Raw genomic sequence first — 27971 nt, 5'->3', positions numbered from 1 at the left:
CAGTTTGCCCCCGGATTTTGTAACCCCCCACCAAACCTCCTGCAAATGGTACGTTCCACCATGGCGGCCAACAACAATGGAGGAAGTCAAGGGTCCGCGAGTAAAGGTGTATTTCAGCTGCCTTTCCTTTAGATTTCAGTAGATATTTGTAGATAAAGTGACGCTGTTGGACTGTCAGAAGACCGCTAGGTTTGAGTGGGCGAATCGCCCCCTCGCATACTGTTGAATGGATAAGGTTTTCGTTCCGGTTTTTCGAAAAGTAGTTGGGGAGGGGGGCATTTGTCATATGTTGTAGTTGACCTGTCATGATCAGTACATATTTATGCACCCCTGCATCCCAGAAACGCAAATAAAGTCAGCCTCAACTGAAACAGTTTTTGATAGAACACCACTGCATAGCTAACGTTACATCCATCCGTTTCTCTGTTTCTAGAACTCGCCACGAATGATATGCAGATGTTGATTCCAAATTTATTTAAAAAGAGATTTGAGATTTCGGACTTTCAGGACCTAATTCCCAGTGACCCAGTGCAGATTTGGTACCAACACACAATCTATCAATTAACGCAACCAAAAACAATGTTACTACTACTTCTGTCCCAGAAGAGGGTCTGCATGCCCTTTTCCGTCAAACGTTATGGGCTATTTTAATTCCCAAAACTGTTAATCCTTGCCGGCCTGCTCTAATTTAATGTTAACGTTATACTTTATCAGCAAAGCCTGTCAATTTACCGTTAAGCATTGCCGACTGCCCCAAATTTACCATTAAGCGTAACCGTTGACGGCCCTGCTGAATTTACCATTAACCATTGCCAGGACCCCCATGCAGACCCTCCCAGAAGTAACAACTCTATATACTGTGATCTGCAGAGAACCCGCTGTCAATCTCATGGCACGACAGCGCGTGGATCCCCATGCTGAGCCCCGCCAACGTGCTGGACTACTTCTCCGAGCGCACAAATCCGTTCTACGACAAGAGCTGCAACAACGAGATCATCAAGATGCAGAGGCTCAGCCCTGAACAGTTAAAGTACGCCAAGCACACCAAGGAGGTTATAGGGGCGTATTAGCCTCCACCAGGCTTCAGGGGAGTTGGTCCGCTAGAGAGTACATGTACCTTGCTGTACAACAAAATGTACTTTCTACTACTACATTCTAGCAGAACAACTCCCCTGGCATGTTATCTCTCTATTTGGCCAATTTCTACTCTTTCCAGCTGCCTTCTGAAGCGGGGTGGAGGCTAGGGGCCCTATAAGTGTATAACCTCCCTGACTACACAGAAAGTACCGTAGCATACAACTTACTCTCCAAGCAAAAATTCTTAGGGACACAAAATGGGGCATAAGAAGGTCACAATTTTTCCCAAGAATCTCCGCCTGGAGAGAATCCTAGCATGCTGCATCTATCTGTGAATTAGTTTGTATGATCATTGTGGGCTGCATTGTATCCAATCCAATGCAGACAGTCCACCACAATAAGGCCTCGTTCATGATTCAAATGTGTTCCGGTTTGGCCACGATCCGAATCGAAACGGAATATATTTTTGGGTCCGTGATTCAAAATTTGCACCCACACTGGAAACGGTTTCACACCATGAATTGACTTGCATTTCATATGTATATCACAATTTCTTTGAACATTTCCTGGGAACCCGGCTCGTAAGGCGTAGAGTTTACGCCTGTTCGGGCGAGTAGTCGCTCGTTTCCGACTCATGGCCTGCCTATAGGCTATGCCCAGGACGTATCTGCCGCAAACCCCCACGGTCCACGGTCCCAACGCCCCCGTTGGGCTACCACTCGCCCTCACGCCCAGGGTAGGTTCTTGTGCACACCATCCAGTTTCCTCTGGATCTCCTGATTTCCCCAAGTCAATATCGGAACTTCTGTTTCCCCAGTCAACCAGTAATTAGAACTCGATTTATTTTTTTAAATCGAATTGATTCGCAACAGATATCCAATCATGAACGGGCCTAAGTGTTTTGTGGGGGTGGGGACAGGCCCAGGTTTGTGGGGGCGGGGACAGACATTGTTTTTTGCTCCCACTTCTTCTTGCACTTTCCTGCTGTCTTTAATACAACTTGTTGACCATGCTTTTAGTTTCATTTAAAAAAAAATTATTTTCCACCACATTTTACACTATCCTTCAAATTATCTAATGTTATATCACAGTAAAAGGCAAGGTCCTTGCCTTTTACTGTGATATAACATTAGATAATGTTTTTATTTTCAAAACATGTACGTTTTTGCCATTCCCTTTTCCCTATTTCATCTGCAGAAAATGAATCATTTGGTAGAGTCAGGAAGATAGTGTATTGAAAGCCAAACCGGGAGGATGTGTATCAATCAGCATGGCCAACCTAATGGGGTCAAAAACTACACATTGTACTCTCAAGGACAAGATTTCTGATTGTGACCTTTCTATAGCCCTATTTTATGGTAATGACAGAAAAGGACATATGATAAAGGTCTGACAATCCTATCCAACAGTCTCTGCTTGGAGAGTATCAAGAACAAGCTCTACAACATAGAAAAATAAATATTAGTAATACATCATATTATAACATGTATGTGTGGTACCATAGTATTGTACATGTTTACTTATGCTTTGTACAGTAACATGACAGGAGTGGAGTATATCTTACTACATGCCCAGGAACCCATCCTGTATGTGGTCAGGAAACAGCACAGACACTCACAACAACAAGGTCAGTTGTGGTTGGCAATCACTCGATATCTTTATTTGCAATCAGATACAGATTCATGTACAGATATACAGATACAGATTTTCCGAGTAGGATGACCGTGTCGGTCCCTACACCTGAGTGAGGGTTACAGTTGAAACGGTGGCCTTCACATGGATTTGTTTAAGGTGGATAACAGGTTGCGAATCTGACACTTGGGCATCTGTCTTCGAATTCCCTCAGTTGTAGTAGTGGTGAGATAACCTGGTTACCAAACCTATCTTAGCTCCTAAGTCCTAAATCCTCTCCTATTTGTGGATAGGATGTAGGACTCAGGAGCTAAAATAGGTTTGGTAACCAGGCTAGTGATAACAAGGAAAGGAGGCACACGATGGCAACAGCACTGTGTCAAAAGACAGTCATAACCTACATGTATGAAATACGTACAATATGCCATAATTACTAAGATCATTTGCAGTAATGTCTAGTTTGATTGGCTTATCCATATTGGAAATCTCAGAAAAGAAGACAAGTTTTCAGAGTAACAAGGCAAGTTGTACAGATGGATAGCAGCAAAATGAGATAATTCCCAGCTTCTAATAACTCTAATGCCATCAATACTGTCATTACTTGCAATATGTGCGTCAGTTCGCACGGACTTCAACTGGATAATTTTTGTCCACAGTCACCCCTCTAGCAGACTACTACATCATAGCAGGAGTGGTGTACCAGGCACCTGACTTGTACTCTGTGCTCAATTCCAGACTGGTAAGGCTGGCCTCATTCTTCTGGAATCTTTAAAATTTAAATGACACCATTTCAATATTGATGAAATCATTTCAATATTGAAAATGAAAGTGATCTGTAGTATACATACATGTAGTCCAGTGGTTAGAGACCTGGCCCCTGGACCTAGAGGTTGGGAGTTCGAATCCCGGCTGTTCTTACTGACCCAACAAGCATGCTACTGTCATAGTTCTTAGGACGGGAAGTTAATATGTGGTCCACTGTTCATGTTGCTTGTTGAAGAGAGCTAGGAGAATTTCCCCAATACAGTGAACCTGTAAATACTGTACATACCAGCTGTCTTCTTTGTCATGACCAGTGGGAGATTAGCTCTTCATTGAGCTAAACTAGTTCGAGATCACACTCGCGTTCAATCTTCAGTAGTAGGACATGTATGTAGGTTAGGCCACACCAATTTAATTTCTTGGTTAACGGATTCGCCGCTTCATTTTTTTCAGATTTGCAAATAAAAATAAAAATCCAGAATCAACTGCAAAATGCTTATATTTTGCCCTGAACAGTTGAAAACAGACCTTTTCATCCTAGTTGTTACAGTTATTCCATCTTTCAATGCAATGGTATCATTAAAAGTTCAAAATTCATTGTTTAAATTTTGAACCAGCCTGGTGTGTTGACTTCATGGCTCCTATCGTACCATTTTGGGCCATAATACGATGCCTAGGCCTGTTTTTATTTTTTTTTTCGCCCGCCCGCTCCATTATTTTTCTAGAAAAATCCGTTAACCAAGAAATTAAATTGGTGTGGCCTTAGTTGTCACTTTTTTTTCTGTATTGCCTTATGAATCATCATTACTATTGTGAATTGAAATTTTTCTTTCAATTTGCAGCTGACATCCCTTCATAACATTCAGTCGGCCTTTGATGAGGGTGAGTGCAGATTATGTTTATCACACATGCTTTCAGTACATGTACATACAAATTTTTATTTGCATTTATGATCTGTTATGAGTTCACTTTGTTCACCATTATTGTATATAGCCTACCTTTATTTGTGTTCATATTTTGTTTGGATTCTGTTATCTGCACCTTTGATTCTCTTTTGTTTATGTATTATTCATACTCAAACGGTGTCGAATAAGCCCAAAGTAAAAATAAAGTTTCATTCGTTCGTTCGTTCATTCATTCATTCATTCATTCATTCATTCATTCATTCATTCATTCATTCATTCATTCATTCATTCATTCATTCATTCATTCATTCTTTCTTTCTTTCTTTCTAGTAAATTAGTTACCATCCACAGTGTTCACAAAACACTGCAGCATCCGGTGTCTTCGATTGTGATGGTGGTTTCGGGAATGATGTTTGGATAGTACATTTGCATAATGACAATGTATACATATAAAGTAGATAATACATGTATGTAATACTTTTGTCTTATCTGTTTCCAGCCCTGTCCTACTCCAGATATCACCCATCTAAGGGGTACTGGTGGGAATTCAAAGACAAAGAAGACAAAAAGAGACAAGGTGAGTAGAGCAATCTAATGTAAACTGTCTCATTAAATAGGTTCCTTGTAGAAAATGTCCTAACTATTAGTATACCTGGTAATGTTTTCCTATCAAGTTACTTTTTTGGATGTATTGTGCAGATTTGCATGTTGTTAATACAGTACTAATCTAGTGATGTTGTACACAAAAATATGTCTTTACTCTCTCTTTGCTTTGTTATGAAGAATGGCTCAAACAATGTTGTGTTGTGTTGTGTTGTGTTGTGCTGTGTAGTGTTGTGCTGTGTTGTCTGTGTTGTGTTGTGCTGTGTTGTCTGTGCTGTGTTGTCTGTGTTGTGTTGTGTTGTGTTGTGTTGTCTGTGCTGTGTTGTCTGTGTTGTGCTGTGTTGTCTGTGTTGTGTTGTGTTGTGTTGTGTTGTGTGTGCCAAGTATAAGTGTACAGACACATATTTCTGTCTTTAGGTCTGATGGTGAAGATAAAACATTCGGTCAAACATGACATTTGTTATTTTATAAGGTTTACACATAGCAGTCACTTGTTAAAACTCAGTATTAAAGATACCACAACCTTGCACGTCCTCTCCAGATAAGTCCAAGTCACAGGGCAGTAAGAAGAAGCCAGAGGAGATGAGTTCAGCGTTCCAGAGACAGAGAGTGGACATGTTACTGGGGGAGCTGGCAGACAAGTTCCCACCCAAGTTTGCACAGCCGAAGAGAGGCGACCAGCCTGTCCCAGGTCAGTCTTAGCCTAGTCTGGATGCCAGGCTGTTTCAATTGCCTATACAGTTTAGCTCCTCGGCTAGAGGGAGAACATGCTAGCCTGAATGCCAGACTGTTTCCAGAGCCTACACAGGCCAGCTCCTCGGCTAGAGGGAGAACATGCTAGCCTGAATGCCAGACTGTTTCCAGAGCCTACACAGGCCAGCTCCTCGGCTAGAGGGAGAACATGCTAGCCTGAATGCCAGACTGTTTCCAGGGCCTACACAGTTCAGCTTCTTTGCTACAGGGCCAACATATGCCTCCAAGGAAACTATACCATGCCTCATATTTACTGAGCAGCAGAAAATTTTATATCAGTAATGCTCATGGAATCACTGCGATATGTTGCACTGCTGGAGTGTTACACCAAATAGCAGTTATGACGGCTATACAGATACAGAAGCTGGTGTATTATGCCAAAGGGAGGTTATACTGGCAATATACAGATACAGAAGTTGGTCTTTTACGCTAAAGAGTGGTTATATCGGCTAGCTACATGTATACAGATACAGAATAAGTTAGAAAAGCCTGCATATTACTCGATGAGACATTTATTTGAAATATAATAATACTGATGTGTTTGTTACTGCAGTTGAAGAAGACAGGAAACCAGGAGAGCAGGCGGCACAGGTGAAAGAAGAAAAGTCGGAGGACACTCCGAACCAGAACCACAGCAGCTCCGGGTCCCGGTCCAACCAGTCCATGCAACCGCCTGAGAAGAGAATGAAACTATCAAAGCAGAGCTGATGATGTAGATTTTATATACATATATAACGTTACTAGTATGTAAACAGAATTTATACACAGGCAAATGCATCTGTCCCTGGTGCTGAACCCCATTCACACACAGGCAAACATACCTGTCCTTGGTGCTGAACATGATATGCACACACATACACACAGAGGCCTGGCAAACACACAGGCAAACACACATATCCTTCATGCTGTGAATATTAGTGGTCTTAGATGTTGTCCTCAAGTACATATGAACTGACCTGAGAGTTCTGACTGTGAAGACTGTGTTTCTGTATTATTGATTTTAATAAAACTACTGAAAGATGTCCGATCCCCTGTTTCTGTTACATCAGATTAAAATACACATAGTTGTATACTTCTGTTATACAACAAAAAGTATGCACCTCAGAAGTGTTATTCAAAGAAAATCATTCAAGGAAAGGTTATTCAAGGAAAAAAAGAGAGAAATAAAATCTCTTACTACAGGATGCCAACATTTAGACAGTCACCTGTAACGTTACTCGTGTATATATTCATGTGGCCCAAAGAGTGCTCACCACTACCCTGCAAATACAATATATTTGTTCTCTATGTGCTTTACCACATTTATTGCATTGAAGTAGACCACTTTCCATACAACAAGAACAGGAGATGACCATATATGAAGTTGTAATAAAACAAATATTTTGTGTGTATTTGGGCCCTCTAGTATCTCTCATTGTAACTTCAGCCATCTATTTATTGGTTAGCTCATAAACAGGAAATTTGTGAAAATTTCTGTATGTCCCAAGGCATTTTGCGAGTCCCTATGACATGCACAGTAGGAAATTTTTCCATCCCCACCCTGTAACAGTTTGGTCATATTATGTTTTATCCAAAATGGATAAAAGTGCCAGAAATATAGACTCATAACTTCTGTTCTGTTACCTTTAAAATTTTATGGATCCCACAATAAAGTATTGATTCATGGTCCCAAACAGAAACTGAATAGCTACTGCAGGGGTACAATATTTTGAGCATTTAACGTTAACGTTATATTTCAAGCTTATGATCAAGTCACACAATACATTCATATCAATGTGTAACATCGCCCCTTTTCTATTGATATCTTTTTCCATTTAGACACCACAGAAAAAAATCGTTAGATATGACTCGTACAACTTCTAAATCTGCTTTATAATATTATATTATATTTTATTATAATTCAGTTAGTAAGTCGATATTTTAACTGAACTCAAATGTTCACCCTGACCACCCCTCCTGGTCTGGGGATGGAATATCCCAATACATTATATTTCCTGAAAATGGCGGCGATCAGCAGAGAAAACGCTCGTCCGCCCTTCCTCACGGCGCTTTGCGTCCTGTTCTTCGCCGCTCAACTTCTCGTCTGCTGCGCTGCCAAGAAAAACGTGGCCATTCTGACCGAAGACAACTGGACGTCCATGCTGGAGGGAGAATGGATGGTGGAATTGTGAGTTAGCCCTGACTGTAGTGCCGCCCCCCTCCCCACCCCCGTTAGCAAATACTAGTTACATGAATTTATTATTAGCATTTTACTGGCCAATATAACAATGCAAACTCCATCGTATAGAGTTATTTGAACCTTCCACATTTATTCTACATGATGCAGTGCTTAAAAGAGGTCATTAAGATGTAAAATTTGCAATGAATCGTGTTCAAAAATAATTTTTGAAGCACATGTGTTCCGTTTTGTTGTTACGGTTATATCAGTCCATAGTCCAGCTAGTACAACTGAAGGCTAAAGTATGAAGAATTCACTTTGAATATATGTATACAGAGAGGATATACAGACAAAGTGTCATGTTATTAAGTGGCTACGAGACCAGGCAAGGCAGGCAAGGCAGAAGGAAAAGTGGAACGGACTGTACAAGAACATTAAGGACTCATACTGATTTGTTGTGCCGATCCGGCTTTACCTTTGGGCAATTAGCCGCAGATTGGTACCCGAGAACAGTTATTTATTATTATTATTATATGTCATGTTATCAAGACAGTATCTTCAGATACAATGCTCAGTCATGGCACCATAATATTTTGTCAGTACAAATCTCAAACCAGTGAAAGCCATAGATTTATTTCTGTGACCATACTTTACATATAGTGTTGCAGCAGTAATATTGGTGCAGTATTGGATGCACAATATTACCATAGACAGTAGCAGTTGCCCCTTGTAATAATGGTTTAATCTTTGTTGCAAATTCGTGCCTGAAACAGACAGGGAAAATGAATTTGAAAGAAGACTTTTTGTTTCAAATTATCAACATAGACATTGAAGACAGTGCATAGTATCATAATGTCATCAACATAAGCGTTATATACTTTACAAGGAGCTTTGTCAGTGTAAGTCAAAAGGATTGAAATTAGCATGAAAGATATTGGATGTACAGAAAATTTGATTGTCTAGATAAGATCAAAGACAATGTTGCAAATGTATTACTACTAGTAATTAATAATACATATAACATTTATTAGATTCAGTGCATGATAAGACAGACTAATAATACAATATGACATCAACACACTTCTATATACACTAATAACGGTTACAAGAAGCTTTACCATTTGTGCATTATTTAGTAGTTGGCCCTATAAGTTCAGGGTTCTCACCAGGATTTTTTCACAGCGTAGGGGTCAGATATAGAAGGGCAACTTTCTGCAGCGCGAGTCGCGCACCGAGTCCCAAAACATGAGTCTGATATTCTCCCCAAAAATTTTTGTAACTCATATTAACCACTTAAGACACTATTTATTGTTTATTGGGGGACAGATTTTGTTCTCCCTTTGTTATAGCTTCATTCTTAAGTTATGTTTTCATTTTTTTAAAGATTAATGAAGCTTCTGCCCCCAAAAACCACCCCTACACTGGTTGAAACACATCACAGGGGGCTACATCACAGCGTAGGGGGTCAAAATCAAAGCGTAGGGGGCCCCTACGCTCAAACAGTCTGGTGAGAACTATGAAGTTGTAACACCTGAAATGTGTTCCAGCTATGCCCCGTGGTGTCCGGCCTGCCGTAATCTGCAGTCTACCTGGGAGGAGTTTGTACGTACAAGTGTTTGTAGCACGTTGGCAGAACGTACTGCGCTTGTGCAAAACCCTGAATTTTTACTGTTCTTGTTGGATGTTTGGTCAACGTTGCGTCAGAATTTTGCCTGTTGCAGCAATCTCTTTTCCGACATAACATTTATATGCGAATACGATCTTAAATGAGACGTTCTACTAAAGTGCAATGCACAATACATTACAGGCGCAGTACGTTCTGCAGACGTGCAATTGTTAGTAGACTTTTAACCCAAACCGTGTTGTTCCAGCTATGCCTGCCGTAACCTGCAGTCTACATGGGAGGAGTTTGTACAAGTGTTCCTAGACTTTACCCTTGCCTTTCCATGTTGTTCCAGCTATGCCCCGTGGTGTCCAGCCTGCCATAAGGCCGTGTTGATTTGATTATATGGATGACATCCTCCAGGAGCCCCAAAATTGATGCGCGCGTGCGAATAAAAAAAAGTTTTGCAAAAAAAAAAAGTTGCTTTCATTATGAAATCTACGTGGTCATGAGGGTTGAACAAATGGGACAGAATATGGTTTGGCGAATAATCTAGTCTTCAAGTTCATTTCTTTACAATTTCGTCTTTTTCTGTTTGATTTTGGCATTCTACGACATTGGCATGGTTTTTTTGTAACTTGTGTATTTTTGCTCATTTTGCAACCATTTTGTACGATTTACAGTATGGTTGAAAACTTTTTTTTTTTTGGAAACGGCCGAAAATTCATGCGCGCGCGGATGTCATCCATATTATCAAATCAACATAGCCTAATCTGCAGTCTACCTGGCCTGGGAGGAGTTTGTACATTTGTGCTAACTAGTGTTTGATAAATAATGCAGACTTTACCTTACCGGCCATATGCATGTTTTGTTCCAGCTATGCCCCGTGGTGTCCGGCCTGCCATAACCTGCAGTCCACCTGGGAGGAATTTGTACATTTGTGCTAACTAGTGTTTGATAAATAATGCAGACTTTACCTTACCGGCCATGTGCATGTTTTGTTCCAGCTATGCCCCATGGTGTCCAGCCTGCCGTAACCTGCAGTCCACCTGGGAGGAATTTGCAGACTGGGGAGAGGACCTGGAGATCCAGGTGGGCAAGGTGGACGTGACCGAGGAGGCAGGTGAGGCACGGGGAGTCTTAATAAACATAATCTCCAAGCAGATCTTTCAGTGGCTACAAAAGACTGTATCAAATCCATAAGCCAGACACTATGGGTGAACAATGGATACTGTTTTAGCTTGGTTACCAAACCTATTATAGCTCCTGAGTCCTACATCCTCTCCGCAAATAGATGTAGGAGAGGACGTAGGACTCATGAGCTATGATAGGTTTGGTAACCAGGCTAATACTGTCTGGCTAATAGATACTGTCTGGCCAATTTGATACTGTCTTTTGCAGCCACCGAAAAATCTGCTATAGCACTGGTACGTTTGGTTTTACAGCCTTTTACAGTTTTAGTCTTCCAAGGAAAACATAACATGCATTTCCCAAAGCCAAGGCACACATGCTGACTGATGTATATTTGTATTTTGCAGGACTGAGTGGCAGGTTTGGTGTTACCTCTCTGCCAACCATCTACCAGTGAGTATCCCTAAGCCGTTCATGTAGATATTACCGTAATTCGATAGTCAGTAGCCATTTTTTGGGATAATCTGTAAGAATTGCTAATCGTTGTTAACAAGCTTCGCAATTCAGCCTTGTATTTCGTGGTTGCCACGAGGTCAGTCATGCTTTAGTTGCTACAAATAAACTTCATATACATGTATATATACTATATATATATATGTGTGTGTTAGTGTGTGTGTGTGTGTGTGTGTATGTAATTGATTACTGTATAATAATGTGTCATACAACTCATTAATATTGTCGGGGGAAGATTGCAGGCGGTCCATAATGGCTTTTTATCTTCTCCCTTTGTCTTTATCTTCATATCTTCTTCGATGTGTTATGTTTTATTTTATTACTTTGATTATATGCCAGTAACAAACAATGTATATACACCCACCCAGTGTGCTGGACGGTGAGTTCCGTAAGTACACCGGCTCTCGCACCAAGGATGACTTCATCAGCTTCGTGGACGACAAGAAGTGGGAGAAGGTGGAGCCTGTAGAGTCGTGGAAGGCTCCAAACTCTTTCCTGTAAGTCAAGATTTTGCTTCACTCCTCAACAAAAATGTTCTAACACCAACAAAGGTGCATGGTTGCTTGAGTAACTGCTTTTTGGCGTATCTTATTACCTGGATGTCTAACCTTCATGACGAGGTACATGTTTGCAATATTCTGTCTCTTTGAAACTTTATTCGTAAACCTTGCAGACACAATGTATGAGTTGGTAGGCATTTGCAACTATATATATCTGTAAAATAAAAACACTAGAAAGTTAAAAGTTGACAATCAAACTCAATTTAATCAACTAAAGACAATGGTATCGCAGTAATCACACCATGGGTCTGTATCATAGTGTTTGTTACAGCATCTGCTGTGGCTGTTAGTCCATTTTTTTTATAAGAGCCAGATTCTGATGCAGTTTTTTATGCATGTGTATCCCTCTTCCCTCTTGACCCAGTGGCAGTTTCCTCTGTCTTTATATGCTACAATGTTTCAAATGCTGTGTAGGTTGTCCTACAATGCATAAACCATTGTTGACTGCTTGCTTTAGTTCTTTGATGATTTGAGCAGTCATAGGAACAAAGAAACTGACAATAAATTACATTCAAATTATTAAAATTGTTCACATAGACATACAATATTGAACATAACACTAAGCAAGTAAGCTATAAAAGCATTCAGCTGGAAGTACTATCAAGTACATACATGATTGTATCAGACAAGCAAATATTCTGCGATATATTGCTTGCTATGCTTAAGAATTGACATATAATGTTGACTTATGTGTTTTTCCTACAGCATGTCCTGTGTGTCTTGGCTTTTTAAGATCTCAATGGCTGTCAGGGTCAGTATGTCTGAACTTTTTAGATATTTTTTTTGTCTTTTAGTGACATAGTAGAATGTAATGTTGTTGTAGAATCATGTTTGACAAGAACAAAGATAGGAAAACTGTATTAAAGAATTTTTTTGTACATTTATAAGTCTACTGAGAGGTGTAAAACAGGGCAGTGGGTGAGCTACATGTAAATTGAAGGATATGAACTATTTATGAGACTCCGGGAGTTGCGAAAGTGTGCAGCATTCTCTGACCATTGTTTCTATTGAATGTATGTGGGTCATGGAGCTTGTGTAGTTCCTCCTAAAGCTGCCAGAGGGTGCTGTTGATGTTGCAGGTTGTGCTACCAGGCACTGTGCTCTATAAGATAGATTTTTCACTGCCCCACCTCCTACTCAGAACATTCTCTCCCTCCTGCTAATATTTATGCTAATGCATTAAATATGTGCACATATTTGTTACCAATCATGTAAAATAAAAGTAGAGAAGGACCCTGCCTTGTCTATAAAAACTCCAATGCAAGCATCAGCTAAAATTCTGCTAGCCTTACCAAATACCAAGGTAAAAACAATAGTCAGTTGCAAAATGTGTGGTGATGTCTGCAGGCCTTACCATCCCAGCATAGCCTCTACAAGGCTCCAGAAGCGGCTGGAAAGAGTAGAAATTGGCCAAATAGATAACATAATACAACGTGTACGTACTGTACCAAAGCTGTGGGTGTGCTAAAGGAGTACAATTGGCTGTTCTGATCTTTGTACTCCTTTACAGGACCAATTCCCCCAGCAGGTCATCTGTCAATTTGGCCAATTTCTACTCTTTGCAGGCACTTCCAAAGTCTGGTTGAGTCTGGTCCTGGCTTTGGAAGCAGCTAGAAAGAGTAGAAATTGGCCAAATAGACGGAAAACATGCCAGGGGAGTTGGTGTTCGTAAGAGTACAGTTTGCCTCTCCCAAAGCGGACCAACTCCCCCGGCATGTTACTAGTATCTCTCTATTTGGCCAGATTCCACTTTTTCCAGCTGTTTCCAAAGCCTGGCCAAGGATGGTCCCAGGCTACTACTAGTATTGACTAGCTGCTGCTGGTGTGCCTGTAAGAAACAAGACTCGCCAGGGTTAGCCTCTACCAGGACTTTGAAACCAGCATTTTAAAAGAGTAGAAATTGGCCAAATAGAGAGAGATGACATGCCAGGGGAGTTGGTCTGCTATAGGAGGCGGCAAACTGTACTCCTCTAGCGGACCAACTCCCCAGCCGCTTCTGAACCCCAGTTGTGGCTGATCCCATGCGAGTATTAGGCCACACCAATTTAATTTCTTGGTTAACGGATTCGCCGCTTCATTTTTTTCTGATTTGCAAATAAAAATAAAAATTCAGCATCAACTGCAAAATGCTCATATTTTTCCCTGCACAGTTGAAAACAGTCCTTTTCTTACTACTTGTTACAGTCATTCCATCTTTCAATGCATTGGTATCATTAAAAGTTCAAAATTCATTGCTTAAATTTTGAACCTGCCTGGTGTGTTGACTTCATAGCTCCTATCGTACCATTTTGGGCCATAATAGGATGTCTAGGCCTGTTTTTATTTTTATTTTTTTTTCGCCCGCCCGCTCCATTATTTTCCTAGAAAAATCCGTTAAGCAAGAAATTAAATTGGTGTGGCCTTAGTATTGACTAGCTGCTGCTCCTGTGCGCTGTTCTTCTGTCTCTCCTGTAGTTTCTGCCCGCATTGTTCACGCTGCTCCTCTGTTTCGTCGGCAGACCGTACATACCAGCATCACAGAGGACTATGGTATTCCTGTGTGGGGCTCCTATTGTCTATTTGCTGCTGTCACAATTGTCGCAGGCCTTCTCATAGGAATGGTGAGTCGTCCTTTCCAACTTGTTCTCATTGTCACAATAAACACAATATCCTTTTGATTATGTAGTATGGGAAAGATGGATGCTGGCTAGAACATTGGTTTGGTTTGGGATCTTTTTAGATATTCTGTATCAGTATATATAGCCGGTATAACCACCCTTCAGCGTAACACACCAGCTATATTGTCCTATATGAATAATGCATGGGTTGTCACATATTCCCAAATCATGTCAACAGCAAGAGTTACCATACCAGCTGTCTTGTACTCTAATATGTGACAAATACGTGATCTTTTGAAACATGCGTACCGTCAGAGGTGTACAAAGTGATGTTAGAAAGATGATCATGTGAGAACTAATGCCGCCTGTGCCACGTGGCACTTATTGAATTGTCTTCCTGTGTTTTCAAAACATTCAAACGTGTAAAAGGTCCTATAGCCCAATGTCACTCGCAGACCAGCATGTACAAAAATTAAATGGTTTTTATTGTCCAAACAGTACCCGTGCAGTCGCAGCCTTTATACGGCTGAATTGATGCAGGGTATCACATAATAATCAATAGAAATCACAACAATTACAACAATCAAATAATACACATGATACACATATTTGTTCCACGATTATTTTTTTTTGTGGAACTGTCGCAAGGGTCTGTGCGGCTGCCATTCGGCGCCACAAGGTGACCTCAATACTACTTTCCCCAACCAAAGTTAGGTACCCATTCACACCTGGGTGGAGTGAGGAAAGTCGTGTAAAGTGCTTTCCCAAGGCCACAACGTCGGGGCTAATGTTCAGACATGTACCGGGTACGACTCGGAATTGAACCCGGGTCTCCCCGGTTCATAGTCGATTGCTCTAACCACTACACCACCCGACGCCACGCTCGACGCACGCTCGACGCCAATGTACATGTACATGTAGGTATTCTAAAACAACCTGTCAAAGTTACAAATTAATGTACCTGTACTGAATGTAAGGACCTTTATAACAACCACAACAAATCTCACTTTTATTTGGTCACTGGCGTTACTATATCAATATTTCCACGGCAGATGCTCTGCTGAACTTCACTCCCTTGTACCCCCTCTCAGAACATTCTCTGCAAGAACACGCTTAGCCACCTTAACAGCAGAAAATCACCCTTTCTTCCTCAATAGTCCATCAGTTAAGAGAAAATTTCATGCTGACAGTTTCTTCCCCAGAACCACTAAAAATTCACTGTGGAACAAGCTTCACCGCTAATTACAACCTCCAACGGTTTAAATCAAGGGTGAACAAATATCTGACCACGCAGTCATCACTGTAACCCAAAACATGTAAGTGGCTCTCACGAGCCTTGTTTTGAAGTGAATCTGAAGTAAATAAAAAAAAAAAATTTACACTGAGAGCCAGTAGTGTCCTAGTGTGGATGGGTGGGTGCATGGGGTGTGGCTCTCCCCAAACACAGGACCACCTGAAGTGAAGGCCTATATCCTACTAGTGTGCATGGGTGGGTGCAGTCTTGATCCTGTGGTCTCCTGTTACAGTCAGGGGAGGTAAGGCCAAGGAAAAAAAATGTTGTGTTTCCTGACCGACCCTAGAAAATACTGCCGACCCTAGCATTTTTTGTGTGTGGATCCCTACTAGGGGCATACATTTTTCGACCTTTTTTATAGCCTGAGTGTCAGCCTTGTTAGCTTTCATCCGCTCCCAAAGATCCGCTACCGGAAGGGGGATCTTGGGGAGCGGACCAAAGCTAACAAGGCTGACACTTTTTGAGCTCCATAATCTGACACCTGAGTGATAAAACATTGTACAATTAATTACTGATTTTCCAACTTTCTTCAGGACTGAAACAGGAAACACAACATTTGTTTTCCTAGGCCTAAGGCCACACCAATTTAATTTCTTGGTTAACGGATTCGCCGCTTCATTTTTTTCTGATTTGCAAAAAAAAAAATTTGATTCTGGTCCTGAATCAACTGAAAAATGCTCATGTTTTGCCCCCAACAGTTGAGGAAAGTCCTTTTCTTCCTACTTGTTACAGTTTTCCCATCTATCATTGCAGTGGTTTGGTTAAAAGTTCAAAATTCATTGTTTAAATTTTAACCCAGCCTTTTGCGTTGACTTCATGGCTCATTTCGTAGCATTTAAGCCTATAATAGGATGCCTAGACCTGTTTTTATTTTTATTTTTTTTTCGCCCGCCCGCCCCATTATTTTTCTAGAAAAATCCGTTAACCAAGAAATTAAATTGGTGTGGCCTAAGGGTGTGGTGGTGATAAATGATGTGACAACCAGAAAGCTTTTACTGACACAACATCTCCATTCAGCTGCCCCTTTCAACCCCTCATTAAGTACTTTGTACTTGGAATTGCCCATGACAGCCTGTGTTGTGTACAGTCAGGGCTTGAAATTCATTTTTGGGAATACAGTAGGTGCGCTTGTACACCCAACCTAAAAAATTGGGCGCACAAAAAAATTTGGGGGTGCACCATGTAAGATAAAATAAGTAGAATGTCAGCAAAAACTACAAATGCACATGTAATTATGTTTCATTTCTAAAAAAATGTACTATAAGAATGATTTATTATTTCTTGACACTTAGATGTTAAGAATATGCTGCATACTACTATACATTTAACATCTTTACATACGTAAACCTATGAAAATATTTGAGTGACCCACACCAGTGCACCCACAGAAAAAAATTGGATGCTCTGCTCCAAATTTGGGTGCACTAAGCTGCACATGCACCCAGTATTTCCAGCCCTGACAGTGTTGCGTGAACTGTGGCCCTGACCTCATTCGCTGAGGTTCAAAGTGGTGGAAGTTAATGATCTGTAAACTCAGGTATCCGTGACAGAAAGAGCAGCAGCCAGAAGAAGTGACCAACACTTTCTTTTGTACCGCACAGCGCTTCGTGGCAAATGTTTGCATGTTTTGTGTCAGGGTAAACAGATGGCCAAGCAATTTTCTTCACTAATCATCATAAAAGGGAGGCCAAGGAAAAGTGGTCTTCTTCAACAAGACGTCCTCTTTCAGAAAAGTATGGCCAAAAGACAAGACCATTTTCTACATTCAATAATCCTTAACCTAATGTACCTATTGAGAAATCAAGAGTGTGTCATGGTTGGGTACTCGGGGAACTTACATGTATTTGTGAAAGGATTAGATTCACACAGGTGCCTGTGTACATATTATTGTACAGTCATATTCATTGCTTGCACAATGAGTTGTGGAATAGATAAAAGGGTAGGCAAGCATGTTTACTTTCTTTTCAATGCAGCTGAGCACACACATGCCGCAATGTCAATGTTTTATTCCATACAATATCCTGACATTACTACCATATGTCCCTCTTTACTTGTGTAACATAACACCGTCACTGGTCACACTTTTCCTTATCAAAGCACAATGTACTTTGCAAGAAAACATGTAACCAAGATGTTCTCAAACACTTAAATGCGATGTTTCAAAGACCAACTTGACAGCTTTTCAGAGAAGAAAGTAACACTAGAACAAAGAAATACAAAATGTGTATTTTCAAAGGATACAATGTACATGTAGCTTGGCCTGGATGCCAGATTCCAGGTTGGGTGGGGATTAGCAATGTATGCCCCACTCTCAGCGTTGGCCTCAAATTAGCCTGGTACAAATGTACAAAGGATAATTTTGGCGGCTAGTAGCAGCATACTTTTTGTGTGTAAAATGCACTCTAGTGATTGATGAGGACTTACACGTATATTTATTATGGCCAGTGCTAATCATCTCTAACAGTATGAGGTTCAAGTCACATTCACAAAAATTCTGAGTGGTGCAGGTAAAATTTGTCTGGTGCAGGTAATTTTCTTATACAGATTTGCGCCAGTGCAGGTACTAGTATGCAGAACAAGACTGGCAATGAAAACATACATTGCCATGGCGGCGGTAGTTGCTGTTAGGGTTATTGTTTGCATGGCACTGCCATCATTTCATGATTTTGAGGAAGACTTGGTACTTAGACTTTGGTTAAGTCTAGACAGATACAGTACACTCCTCCCCTGAGTGCATAGTGAACGAGCCCCGGGGTCACAGAAAATAGGGCCATCTGGGGCAGACAGATCTTCAGGGTTCCAGGAATGTGGGCATGGATGTTGGTCAGAGAAATGTCTGTGGACATTCCGCATGCCTGTGGACAAAATGCCTGTACAATTCCTAGAATTCTTGCAAATTGCACACAATACTGTACCATTAGGCTCCTCCCTGAGACGTCGCCAAAACCGCATTTCCAACCCTGTTGTTGTCTTTGTTGCAGGTGCTGGTGTTCATCACAGACTGCCTGTGCCCGGCGGCGCCGCCCAAAGGCTTCTACGAACCCATCCAGATGGACATGCCCCCGACTAAGGTGAAGAGGGAAGACAGACCAACCACAGAGGAGCCAGGGGAGGAGGAGGAGGAAGAGGAGGAGGAGGAAGATGATGATGGGGATGCGGAAGAGGACAATGATGCCAACATCAGGAAAAGGAGGGTGAAAGCAACGGCTGAATGATGATGTACATTTTTGTTCTGTTGTTTTTATCAGCTCGTCCCCATCACAGTCTTTTGCAGGCTGAATAGTAGAAATAGGCCTAAAAAGAATGTAGCTGGAGAGGGGATTTGGCTGGCCATAGAGGGTCCAGTTTGCAGCCATAAAACTGGACCCTCTATGGCCGGCCAACTCCCCTGGCCAGCTACATTTGTTTTAGGCCAATTTCTACATACTGTATTTATTCAGCCTGCAAAAGAGTGTGGTAGAGACTAGTTTTTAGTTGTGTGCAATCTTTCAGTGAATTTTAACTCCCCCACTCTCTTGACCAAACGGGCATTATGTATGTGAAAGCTGCAGCAGTGGTTTTATGTTGATGGGGAGTGTTCTGATCCTGAAATGTTGTGTTTTTATGTGTTTCCTTTTCGTAGCCTTTAAAAGTTTCATGACAATACGAGTACTGCCTTACATGTGTTCATTTTGGGGGATTGCAAGTTGTAAGGGTTAGCAGTGATCAAGAGTCAGTTATGGTGATAGCAAAGTTTTTAGATGGTGTCCATACTAGAAGCTAGCAAACTCACAATAAAGTTTCACAGCAGTATTGTTATACAAATGTTGCTTCAATATGACATCTTTCCAATGACCATCCCCATACAATGTACATGTACAATGTACAAGTAGGTCCAAATTTGGAAACGGGTGGAGCATTGTTAACTTTTCTGCCCAGTCATTTTTGTTAACAGCAGGTAGAGGGCGGTTAGAAAAAAATGGCCCATTTCACAAAATGTAACCACCCTAAAATCTGCTCGGAGATTAGCAGACCTCCTGCTGCATTCAGGTACAAAATGTATAGAAAGTGCACTGTGACTGAAAAAGTAAGTACAGTAAAATGTAAGTATGACAGTTAGTAACTTATGCAGCAAGTTTAAACTGTAATTTCCAACACAACAAAAATTGGACTCACCCAAATTTTCGACTGTACAACTCCAGTCTTTGTCAAGGAATGAGCAGTCCACCGCTTCCATCCACCTGTACAGACTTTCTGCAACCTATGATCCACTGCTCACGGAGTCACGTGTGTTATCTACGTGACGTCACGGAAGCGGTGGACTGCTCATTCCTTGACAAAGCCTGGAGTTGTACAGTCGAAAATTTGGGTGAGTCCAATTTTTGTTGTGTTGGAAATTACAGTTTAAACTTGCTGCATAATGACTTCTACCAACACAGATGAACTTTCAAGATAAGTTAGTACAGTTCTTACTGGAATCATGTCAGAGTAACAGTTTCCCGAGCTTATCTGTACAACGCTGAAATTTTCTTCTGATCTTCTAACTGTACAGTGTATGAATATTTATGTTATGATATTGTTTGTCCCAAATGATACGTGTCTGGGACTATGCAAATGTAATTAGAACAGGAGGACAGTTACCCAGCCTCTCAGTTGCTGATTATTCAATATTTGCCATCTGCATTGTTGTATTAAAGGCATCCAGTGCAGTTTTTAGGGATTGGAAACCAGATTTTTCAAAGCCAATATTCTAGCCATGTATCTACATACAGAGTTGAAACCACACTATCCCAACGGCCGATGTATGTTGACCCTCATGGAGCAAAAATTCCCAAAATTCTGACAGAAAATGGTTACTGGAAGGACCCTTGGCAGATTTTAGGCTAGCCAGAAAATAAAGGACTCATCTTGGGGCTTGCTTCTGCAGTTTTAAAAGCCTGGAATATGAAATACTGACTCAAATGTGCTAATGTGCAGCAATTAAAGTGTCAATATCACAAAAATTGCCTTTTTAATTTTCAGAATATTTCCAGTTTTGCTGGCCCTGAAATCGCATTTGATACCTTTAATAATTTTGATACATAGTATTTCAGTCAAAAGGTCCAGTAGCAAAGGAACATGTATGATTTGTGTCCATGGAGAGATTACTTTGCACAAACGTGGCTTACTTGTGATCCAGGCTTTTAATATTTTATAGTGAGAAACATGCTTAGTGCAGACCTGTATAAATAACAAAGCCATGCCCATTGTCTTGTGTAATTGTATTGTATTGTATTGTATTGTAAAATCTATTGCAGAGAAAAGGGGTACAAGGTTGGAAGTCCAGCTAACACTAAGACTGATGTATACCATAAAATTATGAAGAAATGTCTGATTTACTTTCCTTTCACCTTTCTTTTCAAGAGAAAAAACGGGTATTGCTTTGTTTTAGATGCCAACTGAAAGTTGAGTTGTTTAGAGCAGAGGTTCCTACAGATATCCTGTAGATATCATAATACTGCACAAGTCTTTTTGTCAACCGGATACCTGTTAGAACTGAAAACAGATATGACGAACTTCAAAAGGCTTTTATGATATACACAAAACAGAATCATAGTCACAAATTTTTAATGTTGCATTGGCCTACCAAGAGTTTAGAGAGAGTTGTAGAATGTGTGTTGATTAGAGTATGAAAACCCAGCAGTTGCCTTACCAAATGTAGGAATGAAGACCGTAAGTACTAGACACAAAACATTTTTTTATTGTACAAGCTATTAAATGTGAGCTGCATCATTTACACGTAGACATATGATTGTAGCAAGATGAGGTGTTAAATTAAGAAAAATGGATCATCCAACAGAATAAAATGTGTACTACGTATTAGCAGACTTTACTGCCAAATCATGACATAACATTTTATGTCATGTCATGTCATGTCCAGACACAGCAATCAGTGTAACACAGAACAACCCACAGTGCTTGCTTACTTCAACTGACAACATGGACTCTATATAACTTCAGATAGTTGTACATGTTTGCAATTGAGTAATTGTCAATTGCACTTCTTTTTTTATAACATAAATGTCAAGTAAGTAATTTTGTCTTTGATTCTCAGAGAAGAAAATTAAAGCAAATATAAATATTATAAGTTTTATTTGTCCCGTAATACTGTTTTAGTCTCTTTTGTTTTGGTATCAATATGGTGGCCTACAAAAGGAAAATATGGTACATTTATCAACTCACACCAGTGTATGTTTGTGATACCAGCCTACAAGTCCAGTCCCAAGTTAGCCTGGATGCCAGACCTATATGTACTAGGCCCAGAGTTGGCCAGTGTAGGGATCAGGGTCTAACTGAGTGTTGAGCCCAGGAACTGGCCGGTGTGAGCCCTGGAAACAGTCTGGTACCAGTAGACCCAAGTGAGAGAAATACATTTTGAAGGTGCAACTTTTTGATAACCCCTTTACTGCAGCGGTCCATTAGAACTGGTTGTCACCCTTACTAGACAGTGATATTGCACGGCTAGGGTTAAGTCAAGTCGTTTACATACCACACGATTGTTTCCATTCCTGTCTATAATGTGTTTGGGGTTGATGGAATTCTTGTGGATTTCCCCCTGTACTGGCAACCATCCAGTCCCAGGACTTATACAGATTTGTGAAAATATTATTGGACAGGGAAAGCTAGCGTTTCCTTTCAGCTTTGGTTGGTAATCCCTTTTAGGAGACTTACATGTACATGTATAAAGTACAGCTGTCGGAAATATGTTGGTGGTAATGATCACCATGTAGGTACACTGTACTGTAGCCTGGGTACCAGACTGTTCTCAGGGTCTACACAAGTTAGGGCCAACACAAGTTGGGCCAACATGCTCCCAAGCCCCTCAGACCCTGATCCACACTAGCCTGGGTGCCAGATTGTTCCCAGGGCCAGTATACAGGCTTGCTCCTTGGCTCCAGGGCTAGCCTGGGTGCCAGACTGCTGCCAGGGCCAGTATACAGGCTAGCTCCTCTGACCCAGCGCAGGGCTAGCTCCTCGGCTCCAGGGCCAACATGTCCTGAAGGAAACGTTTCCATAGAGCCCCTCAATTAGGTCCTGCTTCTCAGGGTAGAACAGTCTGGCATCCAAGCAAGGACATTATTATATGATTATACCAAGCTACGTGTACGTATAGGGATGTGTTGGTGATCACGTACCGGCATTTAGGTACTATGTAGAGGTATAGACCCTTCCATGTAGGACAACATTCCAGTCACGAAGTGTTCAGATCTGGTAACCGCAAGATTTAATCACTACAGGATGAGGTGGAGACCTATTGAGTCTCCCACTGGAGGACTTACAGATAACGGAATGAAGTTTACAGAAACCCAAGAGAGAGGTCTGGTCTTCGTTGGCCGCCAGTCAAGAAACGGAACGCGGTGAATGATACTAGTCGTTTATAAAAACACCGGGCCTGTAGCACCAACGACTAAGTACTATGTAAGGGGCATCTGCAAATTGTTAACACTTTCTCCAGAACACAGTAACAGCTAGGCTTTACCCTTAATTTGTATCGAGCAAATGAGTATTGGCAACTTTAATAAGTTCAGCAATAGGAAGTATTTGGAAAGGATGATTCATTGTACATTTACACAGCTTTAGCCTTAGGCCACATCAATTTAATTTCTTGGTTAACGGATTTTTGTAGAAAAATAATGGAGCGGGCGGGCGAAAAAAATAAAAAATAAAAACAGCCCTAGGCATCATATTATGGCCCAAAATGGTACGATAGGAGCCATGAAGTCAACACACCAGGCTGGTTCAAAATTCAAATAATGAATTTTGAACTTTTAATGATACCATTAGGTCCTGCTTCTCAGAAGAAGGAATAACTATAACACCTAGGATGAAAAGGACTGTTTTGAACTGTTCAGGGCAAAATATGAGCATTTTGCAGTTGATTCTGAATTTTTATTTTTATTTGCAAATCAGAAAAAAATGAAGCGGGCGAATCTGTTAACCAAGAAATTAAATTGGTGTGGCCTTATGCTTCATTATCATGCAGTAAACATGAAGTTTCTGAGAAATGCATGTTTTAAGCTCAATTTGTGTGGAGCGAAATTCATTATTATTGTTTATTCAGTGAAATTCTATTTACTGGAATGGAAGTTGTTTTTAAGCCTGTTTTATTATAGGTTTTACACAGCTTATGTTGCATTGTCATGAGTCAAATTTGGGTAAACATGATGTTTCTAAGAAATGCATGCTTTTACCCAGAACTTGTAGAGCGATGGTGTGTTTGCAACTTGATTAAGGGCAGGGAATGGTTATTCATAATTGGAAGTATGAGATCTGATTGGAAGTATTGTCTTTGATATCTCTCAGGTCTGCGGGTTTTACACATCTTATGTTGCATTATCACGAGTTAAAATTGGGCAAACATGGTATTTCTGAGAAGTGCATGTTTACCCTCAATTTGTAGAGTGATGGGGTATGTGTGCCGATCTAAATTTAGTGCAGCGAATGGTTCATGCCCGTAGCCAGGATTTTGAATGGGGGGGGGGTTCTTCCCACTGCTGGAGGGGACCTCGAGCGCCGTAGGCACGAGGTTCCTAGGGGGGTCTGGGGGTATGCTCCCCCGGAAAATTTTGAAAAATGAACCTTCTAAAATGGCATTTCGTGCGTTTTTGAGAGGATTTCCAAGAAAAAAATCAGAGATAAATTTTTATTCAATGACAAAGGGAGCAGTTTTTCTACGATTCCAGTCCATCTTTTCAAGAAAAATCTTGGACCTTTACATAAAAAGTGGACCAAAAAGTGGACCTTTGAGCCTTGTGGGGGGGGGGGGGTTCTTCCGAACCCCCCCTGGCTACGGCGGGCATGTGGTTTCCCATAAGTGGAAGACTTTTGGATGCATGATGTAAAGGTTTTACACAGTTCGCGCTTTATTTTCATGGGTGCAAATCGGGTAAACATGATGTTTCCAAGAAATGCATGTTTTTTACCCAGAATTTGTAGAGCGATGTAGTGTTTGTAACTTGATTTAGGGCAGCGAATATCATAGGTATTACGCATGTATTACGCTCGTTGTGCAGTTTGGGTAAACATGTTGTTTCTGAGAAGCGCATGTTTACAGGTACTGCTGTCGACATGTCAGCCAGTCAGGGAATCAGACACGCTTAGATGGATCTAGGAAGGGTCGAGTGGAACCTTAGTAAGACAATACTGGGGTAGAGGAACAGACCGAGTGGTCTACTTTAGGTCCTTTAGGTTGGGTGCCATATCCTCCGTAGTTTCCGCTGGCTCCGTAGTGTCGCTGGCTTTGTACTACGGAGGATGGCACCAGGCTGTATCTTCTCGGCCCGGTTTGACTGCATCTTTTGGAACTGAATTTTGATTCCTTGACCGTTGAGAAAATGGCTTGCAATGCCATTTATGTTACATGTATTATGTATATAAATGTGTACTGTTCTAGATTGGAAGCCGAGCACACCAACATTGCGTTGACAGCAAATGTTCTTGAATACTTTTAATATGTGTCTATCTTTGGCTCTCGGAAGTTCTCAGAGGGAACAGAGCTGCGATACCAGCACTGCTATAAATGTTCAAACCTGCAGGCCTGTGTATTGTCAAACCTGCAGCTGCGAAGAGAGCAAAGATAACCCTGGTGTAGCCTCTACCAGGCTTCGGAAGCGGCTGGGAAGAGTACAAATTGGCTAAATAGATAGATAACATGCCAGGGGAGTTGGTCCACTAGAGGAGTACAGTTTGCAACCTCCTTTAGGGGACCAACTTCCCAGGCATGTCATCTATTTGGCCAATGTCTACTCTCTCTAGCCGCCTCTGAAGTCTGGTAGAGGCTAGCCCTTTACTTTCATTCTAAAAGTACAGGGACTTTCGTATGGCCTACTAAAACTAAAATCGAACAAAGCTAAATTGTTAGCGAATACATGTATGGATAAAGTCATCCTACTTACAGAATATATATTTATGCAGCAATCTACGTACAGAATATGTCAGTGGCAACATTTGATGCATGACCCGGAGAATCAGTAGCACCACCGGAGGTAATTCTGGTATAAGCTTTGCGAGACTCGTGTTTTTGTTACTTTTCCTTTTAAGGCCACAGCAAATAAATTTTATGGATGGCGTCCTCCGCAGACTCCAAATCTGATGCGAGCGGGCGAAAAAAACAAGACGCCCGAAAAAACAAGGTTCCTACATTTTAAAATTTTGACTCAATCATTGTACAAATGGTTTCGATTCAGTGGGAACATCACATATACACAGCCAGCATCACATATCACTGCATCAAAGTAAGAAACAAAACATTAAATCCAACATAAAAGCCTATTCTTGTCTCCTCTCTTCATAGTTATCTGACATCCACCTTCCGGCATGGCAACAGACATATTTGCCCATTTTCGGCATGTTGACCACTGTCAGAAGGCAAAAAAATTTCTTGTTTTTTTTTCTTCCAAAATCAGGCGAAAATTAATGCGCGCGTTGATGTCATCCATAAAAAATTACTTGCCGTGGCCAATGGAATAATTCTGGCAAGCATTTCGTTCCGTCGGATGTTGCAATCATCGCGTCCTGACTTCCGTTCCAATGCAGAGCGCTTGTGTTTGGACAACAAATACGAGTATGAGCTTGGCCGCGTTGTCGCAGTTATTGTGTGCAACTTTCACTACGTTTCCTCCGTTTTCTGCCAGCTGTACAACTAGCCTGGATGCCCCGTAGTTAGCCATCGTGCCTGGGCTGAGTGGAGATGTGGGATTATCAATTGTTTTATTGCAAATTCATTGCCCGAGGGTAATTGCAAGTACAGAAGCAACATTTGGTATAAGAATGGGCAAATACACAGAGAACTACTGATAAATCCTAAAAACTATTGGGTTTGACTTTTTTTTAAGACAGAGGAAGACAAAAGATCCCATTTTTTTCTATAATGGAGAGTATTACTTCCTTGGGGACATGTTGGCCCTCGGGAGCTGAGGAACTGGCCTGTACTGTGTACGCCCTGGAAACAGTCTTGCACCCAGGCTATGTAGTTATTGTGCGCAACTTTCAGTACGTGTCCTCTCGTTTTCTATGCGTCAACCCAGATCTTTCAGCGGAGGAGAAAGTAGGACAATGGAGATTATTTGTGTTTATAGAGCTGAGGTGTTTGTTGTGCCGATATGGCGCATCCATCTTAATGTCACTGTATTCAAGTCTCGGCGATCTGTTTTGATTTTCGGTCCCCAAGAGTCGGCATTAGTAATTCATCAATTCAGCTGGTCTGACAAAAAACACACTGTACTGAAATGGGACTTTGTATTCAGCTTTAATTGCTTTAAACTCAAGTTCTACGTTATTTGCTTAATGTCAGTGTAATTTGATTTATTTCTTGTGTATGTAACTACTATGCACGCCGTGAGGAACACCTGAAAAACAGGTCACGGACTTGCGTGGGATCTACTGGTAAAATGAATAAAAAGGAAATGAAATGGAATTGAATTGAATTGAATTAATGGAATGAAATGAAATATAGCCATGGAAGCGTGAGTCCGAGTTTCCCAAGACCCAACAAAGCCCACAAGATTCTGGGAAATGCTCACATGTTTTCACAGGCAGGTGAATAAATGAGTTAATTTGTTATTTTTGTTTTTGAAGCTTTGAATATGTCTTCTCGTGGCACTGGCGTCCGGTCTGCTGCTTGCCCACTACCGACCAAAACATCCTCACAGATTCTGTGATCAATTATTGTCGAATTAATCTTTCCTCCAAACGAGATTCCGGCGCGGACAGATCTAGGTAACGGCGATCCGTCTTCCTGTCGTTTCCCCCATCCCGCCTTCTTCTCATTATCCATCCGATCAGGGCTTCTGGATTCAAGTGGCCTGGTGACAAAGTCGCAGAGGTAGCCTGGATGCCAGACCCATAACTCGCTCGGCCATGGCCCAGCGTTTTAGATCAAAGCCAGCGTGCCTGGATAAGGGTCTAACTGAGGGAGCGGTGGTAGTGGTGGTACTATTTCCTTAGGCCCTAGAGCTGGCCTGTGTAGGCCCTGGAGCTAGCCCGTGAAGACCCTGGAAGCAGTCTGGCACCTCGGCTACCATAGAGGACGAAAGACCCATTACTCCATGAATATTAATGGAATAAAATTTATTTAGTTGTGCCCTGTGCCCTCTGTCTGTATGATCCTGGATGCACGCTAGGCCCAGAGTTAATAGCCAACGTGCCCGTGCAACTGAGGGGGCTGTGGCATAATTTCATTCAGTCCATGAACATGTTAGCCCTGGAAAGAGTCTGTCACCTAGGCTACTGTTTGCCAGATTGTGGCGTGGTCGAGCTCCCACCGAACTCAGGTTCTGCACTCAACTCGGCAGCTAAAATAGCTATAGGCGTGTTCGCCAGATTTATGATTCAGGGCTAGGTGAAACTCTTTCAGGACTACAATT

The 27971-nt window shown here is 41.3% G+C and overlaps 2 protein-coding genes across 3 annotated transcripts; both read left to right on the top strand.

Annotated features, from left to right (window-relative positions):
- The first annotated feature begins 38 nt into the window (after positions 1-38).
- On the top strand, positions 39-7123 carry LOC109472282 (mediator of RNA polymerase II transcription subunit 6-like). Its single transcript, XM_019771954.1, has 8 exons — positions 39-106; positions 871-1030; positions 2613-2704; positions 3366-3448; positions 4314-4353; positions 4876-4953; positions 5521-5670; positions 6286-7123. Exons 1-8 carry the CDS (start codon positions 46-48, stop codon positions 6438-6440), a joined length of 819 nt encoding a protein of 272 aa, XP_019627513.1. The 5' UTR covers positions 39-45; the 3' UTR covers positions 6441-7123.
- A 573-nt stretch (positions 7124-7696) lies between these two features.
- Positions 7697-18900, top strand: LOC109472340 (thioredoxin-related transmembrane protein 1-like). 2 transcript variants are annotated; one of them, XM_019772052.1, is made up of 7 exons: positions 7697-7899; positions 10501-10616; positions 11032-11077; positions 11506-11634; positions 12403-12448; positions 14152-14297; positions 18570-18672. In XM_019772052.1, the coding sequence occupies exons 1-6, from the start codon at positions 7700-7702 to the stop codon at positions 14290-14292; spliced, it is 678 nt and encodes a 225-aa protein (XP_019627611.1). In that variant the 5' UTR covers positions 7697-7699; the 3' UTR covers positions 14293-14297; positions 18570-18672. The 2 variants fall into 2 exon arrangements, with proteins under 2 accessions (XP_019627611.1, XP_019627609.1); XM_019772050.1 differs by having other exon boundaries at positions 7705-7899; positions 14196-14297; positions 18570-18900.
- Positions 18901-27971: the final 9071 nt, after the last annotated feature.

The sequence above is a fragment of the Branchiostoma belcheri genome, unplaced genomic scaffold, assembly GCF_001625305.1.
Source record: "Branchiostoma belcheri isolate BF01 breed outbred unplaced genomic scaffold, Haploidv18h27 scaffold27, whole genome shotgun sequence".
Classification (NCBI taxonomy): Eukaryota; Metazoa; Chordata; class Leptocardii; order Amphioxiformes; family Branchiostomatidae; genus Branchiostoma; species Branchiostoma belcheri.
This window is presented reverse-complemented; position numbering and strand designations above follow the sequence as displayed.

Coding starts and splice junctions, on each gene's coding strand:
- LOC109472282 (XM_019771954.1), top strand. CDS start 46: ATGGTACGTTCCACCATGGCGGCCAACAACAATGGAGGAAGTCAAGGG. Junction 4,954..5,520: donor AGAAGACAAAAAGAGACAAG/GTGAGTAGAGCA, acceptor CGTCCTCTCCAG/ATAAGTCCAAGTCACAGGGC. Junction 5,671..6,285: donor AGGCGACCAGCCTGTCCCAG/GTCAGTCTTAGC, acceptor TTGTTACTGCAG/TTGAAGAAGACAGGAAACCA.
- LOC109472340 (XM_019772050.1), top strand. CDS start 7,733: ATGGCGGCGATCAGCAGAGAAAACGCTCGTCCGCCCTTCCTCACGGCG. Junction 12,449..14,195: donor AGATCTCAATGGCTGTCAGG/GTCAGTATGTCT, acceptor TTTCGTCGGCAG/ACCGTACATACCAGCATCAC. Junction 14,298..18,569: donor CAGGCCTTCTCATAGGAATG/GTGAGTCGTCCT, acceptor TCTTTGTTGCAG/GTGCTGGTGTTCATCACAGA.